The 9,510-nt window shown below is 24.5% G+C and overlaps 1 protein-coding gene across 1 annotated transcript; it reads right to left on the reverse strand.

Moving 5' to 3' along the window:
* Positions 1-1,448: 1,448 nt before the first annotated feature.
* LOC145840804 (BET1-like protein) lies at positions 1,449-3,505 on the reverse strand. The gene is made up of 2 exons (XM_082948140.1): positions 3,347-3,505; positions 1,449-1,841 (listed from the first exon to the last, which is right to left on the reverse strand). Exons 1-2 carry the CDS (start codon positions 3,483-3,485, stop codon positions 1,678-1,680), a joined length of 303 nt encoding a protein of 100 aa, XP_082804266.1. The 5' UTR covers positions 3,486-3,505; the 3' UTR covers positions 1,449-1,677.
* Between the last annotated feature and the right edge of the window lie 6,005 nt (positions 3,506-9,510).

A 9,510-nucleotide genomic window follows, 5' to 3' on the forward strand; every position in this document is an offset into this window, starting at 1 on the left:
TCTTTACATTAATGACAATTAATTTTTTTCTTAATCTAAAACCTTTAGTACGTAACAGATTTTTATCACTATTAGTAGATACAAACAAGTTTTATTTTTCTCAACTATTGACGTATTTATATTTGCAATTTCTATATGTGATTTTTCACATATTAAATCTACTTGAGAGACACCTATTACAGAAGATCCAACTTTAAAATGTTTCAGTACAACTATTTCATGTTAAATAACGCTGGAATATTTAAAAAATTCAGTAAAACTTTTAATATTTAAATCTGATATCAAGAATATTTTTTTTTAACCAGCTTTTGACTGAACTTTTATACTAATTTATAATTTCAAGCACATTCATTTTAGAATAATATAACAATGATTTTACTTTATATATTTTTACTTCGATATTTGTTTAAGCTTGTATACTTCGGTAAAATTGTTTTAAATAACAAGTATTCAACAATACATTTAAAGTCCCTAATTTTCTGTTGTAAAACAAAACAAGCGATTTCCTTGAAATATCAAAATTAACCATAGTGCAAAAATCAAAATAGTCAAAAAATTAATATTTTTATTTTTCAAAATATTTAATAAGAATAGCAACTTTCTAAAAACATGGTATTGTTTGGGAATTTAGCAAAAAAAAAAAAAAGGTTATTAAAACAAACAAAAACTAACTTTCAACAATTAAATATTTAAGAAATATAAAAAAATAACGAGGCAAACAAATCAAACAAATTAAAGAAATGCATTAGAGATGTAATACTATATTTAATATCTCTTTATTGCTTTAGAATAAACTTTACCTTGTAAATAATAAGAAATAATAAGCTTTAAGATATTAAGAATCTAAATAATATAGTAACTCTTAATATTTATTTTAAAATAGGTTTACAAAAAGAGCAAACATTTATTTTTATGTATAAAGGAGACTTAAAAATATAAAATTATTAAATATTGAATATAATACAAACTTTTTGTTTCAAAATTATACAAAAAATTGTTTAGTAAAAAATGTTATAACACAAATAAATGTTTTATATTTAGATTTTGTAACTAAAAACGTACTCATAAAGTGATAGAAAGGCAGTAAAGAAAATATTTATTTCAAAAATAAATTGTATTTAATATTATATATAATAATAAAAATGAAACATGAGACGGTTTTTTAGTAAAAAAATAAGATCAATTAGTTAAATAAAGGTAATAAATATTGTAAGATTCACACATAATAAATTTTTGCAATGGTCTTATGGTATAATTTTAAGCTAGGTCTAAGTCTAGGAAAAATTGCTTAAAACAAAGGTTAAGATAACAAGTTCAAAATTAATTTTTAAGTTAAAAGTAAGAACTCATGTAGAGAAAATCTGACTTTTAATAATAAATTAATTAGTTTAAAAGTGAACGTAACTCATATTTTTTAAAATATCATTATAAATTATCCAAGTGAACTGTTTAAACTTTAAAAGTACAGCCAGTATAAAAGAAATATACATATTTAATTCAAAGGTAGTTTTTTTTTTAATATTTTTTAAGAAACTTTAAAAATTTACTTAGTATTAGGATGAAAACTATATATTTGTTAATGGCATCACAACCAAGAATAATAAATATAATTTTTCTTATATACAAATGTATAGAAAGTGAGCAACAAAAAACAATAAACAGAACTCATGATAGAGTTCACTTCTTGAATGACCATATCAAGTAGATAACAAAGAAGAGTGCAACGCTGACCATCACTATTCTAAACATCAGTTTCTTCCTAGATGTTGAAGACATGTTCTTGAACCTGGAGACCGATCCTCCTAACAGTCCCGTCGTGCTCTCCATATCGTCATTCATACCTGAAAAATAATTTTACATATTTATGATATGAGTATATGAAAACTTCAAATGTGTTTCAAGTTTAGGTAGTTGATTGATTGTTATGACTTAGTTTTAATATTTTTGCAAAAGAATTAAAGGGTACTAACAGATCTACTTTTTTTTTAATTTTAGAAATTTTCTAATTCACCAATTTAATTTTAATTTAATTTAATCATTAAATTTCCTGATCTGCTTTTTTGCACTTATTCCTGTGATGTAGTTGTCAGATTATAATGTTGAGCAAACTAGACTACTAACATAAAAGTAATAAAATTATTATTAATAACTGGTACTGTTAAAAAGTGGTTTCAATATCTTTAAACATATATTGAAGATTTTTCATGATAAAAAACTCCTTGTGTTTAAATATTTCAATAACATAAAAAATATGAAATGAAAACAACTACAAAAATAAACATTTATACATAATAAAACGAACTACAGTTCAATTATTCTAAAATTTTTGCTTGTAGATTTGAAATATTAAATTTTATAAATTTTCTTTGTATCCTAAAAAAATGTAGATAAGGTAGTAAATAGTAATTGAATATTTTAATGATAATTAAAAATAGTAAAATTATGCATGTTGTAGCATATTCCTGCAATATGATTATATATAGAACTCAGGTACTTATTTCTGTTTTTCTAAGTGGCAAGGAAACTTTTGCTTAATATAAACTTTGTTTTTATTAGAAACTTGCATTCAAATAATTAACTTGACATAATTTACATACATGCAAAATCTATAACTAAAGCTAACTAACTCTTTGGCTTAAAATGTTAACTTTGAAAAAGTAGTCTTAATGTTGTGTTTAAAGCAGGTTTACCAAAAGGGGAAATTGCCCTTTGGTGGGTAGTAAACATTTTTGATGCAGAGGCAACTTCTCATAACAAATTAAGGTTTCCTAAAGGTGCGAATCGCCCACCCTTCTTTTGGTTTAAAGTAATCAAGTGTTCATGATAATTATAATTTTTTAAACCTCAATCACTTAATGTTGTCATTTCAAAAAAAATAAATAGGTTACTGTTGTAATTTTTGTGAAAGATCAAATATTGAGATTTCAATATGCTATTTATAAAAAGAACAAACTAAAAGCGTAAACAATATATATTTTTCCTTTAAGGAAATCTTAAACCTTTTTTGCACAACTTTTTTAAATAACCTTCTACGTAAAAATTAAAATATATAAATTTTGAAAATATTACTTTTTAAATATTTCCAAAAATAAATATATTAATTTTTAGCATATGTAGACATAAAAAATAAACATTTTTTTTCCAAAAAGTAATTTTCTCTAGTTTTACAAACAAATTCTTTTAAATTGTTTTACAATATTTAGTTTTACTAGATGTTTTCAAGTTATGCATAGAAATTTAAAAAAATACTTAACATCTAACTTTAACTGAAAAATATTATTTATTGTGTGCTTGCAAATGTAAATATATAATAAAGAAGTTAATAACAAATACAAATATTTCTTACCTGACAAATATCTGTTGTCATCATCTATATCGTCCTTGATTCCGATTGAAATTTGCTTGAGCCTGGAAATTTTGTTTGCTAGATTTTCAGCCATCAGGTTGTTTTCCTGCTCCATCATGTCCTCTGTCCTCGATGACATTTTTATTGTTTAGTAATAAGTTCTGAAAAACAAGTAATTTACTGAATTCTGTTGGTCAATAAAAATTAAATTGATACATCAGGTTTTAGCACTTTTTTTTAAAACAATAGTTTTTGAAATTAATATAGATTAAATATTAAGTTATTTTAAAAATCAATAGGATTTTTATTGCATTTCATTCAGTTCGTAGCTTCAACTTTTTTCAATAACTAATTCTTTTAATAGTGTTATTACAGTAAAATAGTTGTATAATATGCTTTGTTTAGATAGTTTTTAAAGAATATTTACTATTATAGTATATACTTATGTGCTTTGTGAACAACTTATTGTGGGTTCATTTTGGTGGCAGTGTTCACATGAATGGATTGTTGTTGTGATTTTGTGTTACAGCGCTGGTGAACACTTAATAGGGAATTGAGCTTCACAATTTTCCCACATTTTGTGGATTTTATTGTTGAGATTTTAGTCTCCAAATGATGTACCACCAAGGGTTTTCTTTTGTTGAAAAGATAATTTTTGTGTTTTTAGTTTGGTAAATTGATAGTAAAATACTAATGGGGCTGGTAAAAATACACATGATGCATCAGACTCTCTTATGCCATTGAAATATTGTTTGTCAAGGGTAGAGTTTGAGACTGATGTCTAAAAAAATGTTAACATTTAAGACTTTTCTATGATTTTCTATATTAAGTGCTGTTTTTTATATTTTTTTGCTTTAACTTTATCATTTTTAAAAACCTTGCTGAAATAAAAACAACAAAAAAATTAAAAAATTATATTATAAAATTTATTTATAACATCAAAAATAGTTAGAAATTCAAGGAAAAAAACCTGTTAAAAATTCAAAAAATTTGGAATAACATGCTCTATTGAACTTTGAAAACTATATTGGTTTATTAAGGGCATAGAAAAGGTACAAAGACTTTTACAAAAGTTAACGTTGGATTTTATATGAGAGGATAAAGCAAACATATTTATAAATTTTACCAAAAATAAAACTTAAAATCATTTTTAACATTAATGTTAATCATATTTAACTTAGGAACTTAGGAGTTTTTAATACAAATAAAAAGATCACTTTTTTTCTTTATTTTCTCATAAGATTTAAGATTTACTAAATATTTTTTTCTTTTCATTACCTCTAATATTTCTAGAAGTTCCTTGACTATAAATAAGTTTTATTGCAATGATTGAAAAAAAAAATATCAGGATTAATACTTCTTAAGGCAAAAAGCAAACCTGAGTGACTGATTAGCTTGGGTTTAAAGTAAATTAATTAAGGGCATATGGGGGTTCATTTTATTCTTAAATTTTTCTTTATAAAAAGTTTTAATAAAATCTTTAAACTTTGGTCATTTTTTTTTCAAAAGTCCACTGCTTACAAGTTGTTTGTAATATCAAAAAGAACATTTCCTAAAAGTTTGAAACAAACTGCTTTAAAAAAGAACTTTTGGTTTTTTTTTTTAATTTGCAGAAATCAACCTTAAACATTTTTGATTAAGTACGGTTGTATCAATTTTTTTTTACAAAATTGGTTATATATCAAAATCAATGGGGTTGATCACGCCAATTCGATCATCAGACCACAAGTTTCGGTAGACTGAGACCGGTTTCGTCCTTATTAGGACTCTTCTCACGGCAAACTCCAGGCTTCTGCACTGCTGACTTTCGCCGATGTTTTTTTTTTTTTTTTGTTGATATCAAAATCAATTGATTTTTTTTTGTAGTATATACTCAAAGCGTTTTATTAAGAGCCAATGTTAGTTTTTGAAAAAAATAGAACTAAAGATAACTTTTTTTATGTTTTTTATAAAAGGAAAACTCTTACTACAACTTTAAAAAATCCTATTTTAAAATAGTTTATCTTTAAGTTAGCACTAGACTGACAGGGTGGCCACTAGTTTTTGTTGGCATAATTTCTTCCAGGTTTTTGAAACTACATCATTTTTAGTAATAAACTAATCTAAAGTTAAAAAAGGTGATTTTTGAAATACCTAAACTTTTTATTATTATTACTATTATTTAATCTTTGTTTTATTCTTTTTCAACCTGTACAATATTTTGAACCAATTTCTTCAAAGTTCTTCTCATGTGATTGTTCAAAAGCCTTTATGTTGATATATAATATAAATAGCTATTCAGTTTTGTTACACATAAAATTATTTCTAGTTTTATCTTTAATACACTCATGATGTATGTATAGGTAATTTACACTGCTTTTCTGAACTAATAGAATTTATGAAAAAGAAAACAACAAAGCCTAAAGTGTATTATGTATAGTTGACATAAAGCTAAACCAAAAAACTAACCAACAAAAGGTAACATGAACACTCAATCAAAGTCTTTTAACCACACAGAGATATTAGATTACTCAAAAAAAACTTGTTTGAACATCAAAGTCTTAATAAAAACTATAAACTATACTTAAATAAAACATTAAGGCCATAGGGGAGTTCCAACACTTTTTTTTTAAATATAAACTTTGGCAATTATATGAAAGCTTTTAGTACAAACTACAAGCCAGTTTTTACAAAATTCAAAAATAACGTTTAACTTTTGAGATATTTTATTTTTTGTAAAAAGTTTACAATACAAGCGTAAAGACCGCAAATTTTTTGCAATCAATTTTCTTGGAATTTTTTTAAATCTATCTACTCTTTTATTTTTCAGGCAATTTTTTTCAAATTTTCAAAAAATGTTCAATATATTATAAGAAAAAAATTTTACATACAAATTTCAAAAGTTAAGAAAAATAAAAACTTATAAGTCTTCTTTTTTAATGTATATTTACTTAATTTTTTTTTAAATCCAAATTAACTTTTTTTGTTATTGTTTAATGATTAGACTGTGAAAGTTTAAATAAGATTGCTTGAAAATGTAGGAGGAGATAGATCTTTTTTCACTTTTTTAGTTTTCCCTTCCCATAGGGAACCTATTATGTGGCCCAACTTTGACCTGTCATATCTCAAAAATTATTTCAATTTCTAAAAACAATAAAAAGCAACTTGAAGCTTAGTAAAAACTCTATAAAATAAGATCAACTTGTAAAAAACATGGCTTAACCCCCTCTGGCCTTAAACCTAACTAAACTTTACTTACTTGGCTTATTAAAGTAAACTAAACACAACTAATGACTTATAACTTATACTAAAAAATTTAAGATTTATTACAGCTGCTATAAATACATTTGGCATAAAACATTGCATTAGAAATTTTTATTTAGGTCTATTTTTAATTTGCTCTAGCTTTAAATTTTCTGTTGCTCTTAGTCTTCTCTAACTCTAAACCAGGGTTTCCCAAAGTAGGCTAAGTGGCCCCCTTGGAAGCCATGAGCAGTAAAGAGGCCACAAGGTCATAACTTGAAACTTACACTAGATATTTTTTTAATACTTTACACTAAATATTACACTTAATGATGAAAAGCAAAAATTTTTTTAAAATTTCTTATGTGTTTTTAATGATAGTTTTTTGAATAATCTTGTTGAAGGGGGCCGTAGTTTTTTTTTTTCTCTAAAGTAAGTATTTTGATGAAAAGTTAAATAAATCCTGCTCTAAACTGTATAAAGTTGCTTCAGTAAGAAAAAGTCTTTTGTTGACTGACCTTACTTGACATTAAAAATAATTAAAATGCAAGTGAGAAGTCATTTTGTTAATTAAATTGATAATTAAATCAATAATTATTTGACTAATAATCAAAAAACTTGTAGTACACTTTTTATTCAAGTCTAAAGACAATAAAACTTAGTACTTATGTTAAACAAAGGTTTTAAAATCTTCAGGTTTTTTCATGATATTATACAAAATTTGAGGCTTTTTCACAATTTTTGTACAAACTCCAGGTTTTAAGGTTTTGCGGCCACCCTGGACTGAGAAAGTTTGATAACAATTGCTAAAAACAATTAAAAAAAACAAGTTTCTGAGTTTTCCAACTTTGTACTTACTTAAGCACATCAAAAACTAATGTAAATTTTTAAAAATAGTAAAAAGCAACTGTTAATTAGCTAGGTATAAAATTTTTAAAGTGATATCAACTTGTAAAACAAGTGTTGTAAACCTATCATGCTTTAAATGGTTTTGAAATAACAAAAACTGTTAGCAAAACTAAATTAGTGCAGAAGAAATTTTACTACATTGCTGATAAGTTTTTATCTTTAATAAAACTTGAAAATTTTATATACTTTAAAGTTGATAAACAATTTATTGAAATAAGCTAGGCTTTTATTATAATAAAAAAAAAGGACACAATACAAACACACGACTTTGATAACTCTTACTTGTCTTTTTTTATAAACCTCTCATCAAAACTTTCAATAAGTGTTTTGTAGATTTTCGAAAGCAATTTTATTTGAAACCTCTATAAAAAACATCAAAAGTAATAAAATTCCTTATTTTAAATTGTCAAAATTTATTTGTTTGCACTTGCTAACTGGTCATGGTATACTGCATGGATGGCATGTAATTGTTTTATAGACACATCATTATATATATATATATATATATATGTTTTATTATTCCTGGACCACACGTTAAATATTAAAAAGATATCCAAGTGGTTTATGACTTGATACCGGAAGGTTTTATTTTTGATTTGTTTAATGCTAACTTAGACCTTTTTTATTTTAAAGAACATTCTTTTGCCTTGCTTAATTTCCATCAAATTGGGGTTTGACTTTAGTAGTTGGGCCCCTTTAAGGGCATGGGGGGGTTAAACACCTTTTTTTTGAAATATGATCTTATTTTATATAGCTTTCACTAAGCTACAAAATGCTTTTTACAGATTTAAAAAAATCAAAATAGCTTCTGAGATATAACCGATTAAAGGCAGAGGCAACAATAGGTTTCTTATAGGAGGCGCAAACTAAGACAGCAAAAATAGACTATTTCACTAAAATTCTATCTTCTCCTATGTTTTCTGAGATAAATACCTTAAATTTTCAAAAAATGTTCCTTGCAATATTTAGAAAGTTCTGTCAGAAAATTTTTTTAAAAATTAAAAGAATGAAAAAAAAAAGTAAAAAACAAACAAATAAACAGTTTTTTTTGTTATAAAATTTTTATTTTTAAATTTTTTTAAATTTTGTTCTAAGAGAATTTTTAAATATTGCAAGGAACATTTCCTAAATATTTGAGGTAATTATCTCAAAAAACACAGGAGGAGATAGATTTTTAGTGATTTTTAGTTATTTGTTGTTTTAGTTGGTTTTAGTCTCCTATAAGGAACCTATTGACGAGGCTGAAGTTTGATAGAAATTCATATTTACTAAATTCATACACTTTCTAATTTTTTTAAATTATAGACATCCTTTAATGTAAACGCTATTGAAGTCGCCCTAATTATTATAAACCAATGAAACCTTAAAAAATTTGTCTATTATGCGTAGAATTACAGATCCTGAAAGTCTCAACGATTAACTTTGAAAACTAAAGTAGTTATAGCGTATCGAAATTATGTATTAAAAAAATCAAAAAAAATAACCAAGTTTTCGAAAAGTTCAACTACAGTAGACTACCGCTTAAGTACGCACTTTTTTTGGTACGCACCCCGCCTTAAGTACGCACTTCTCCAGAAAGAAAAAAAAAATTCTAAATTTTTTTTATTCAAAAACTTTCATAATATCTGCAAAAGAAAGGCTAATTTTAATGTGACATAATATAAAACTAGTGAACTACAAAAACTAGTTACAAATTTTATAAAGTCAAAATAGACATATAAAAAGAAACAACAACAAAAAACTAAAGTTAAAAAAATATAATGAGCATCTTATCATTGTGCACTTATACTATAAATGTTTCTACTAATATAAACTTTCTTACAAGAACAGTCCTGAAACGTTTTTCTTTCAAAAAAAAACAAAATTTAACACTTTTTAGCTAATAGAAAACTGTAATAAATGTAATACACTTTCTTAATTTATTCTTTTATATATCATTGACTGACATTGACTTTCTATACTAATGTATGATTAATTATGTAGAAACTTTTTATAGAAAAAATAAATCGTTTAAAAATCTATTAAAAAATTTT

This window comes from Thalia democratica, chromosome 7 (assembly GCF_965202585.1).
Source record: "Thalia democratica chromosome 7, ktThaDemo2.hap1.1, whole genome shotgun sequence".
NCBI lineage: Eukaryota > Metazoa > Chordata > Thaliacea > Salpida > Salpidae > Thalia > Thalia democratica.

Coding starts and splice junctions, on each gene's coding strand:
- LOC145840804 (XM_082948140.1), bottom strand. CDS start 3,485: ATGTCATCGAGGACAGAGGACATGATGGAGCAGGAAAACAACCTGATG. Junction 1,842..3,346: donor TGACAACAGATATTTGTCAG/GTAAGAAATATT, acceptor ATTATTTTTCAG/GTATGAATGACGATATGGAG.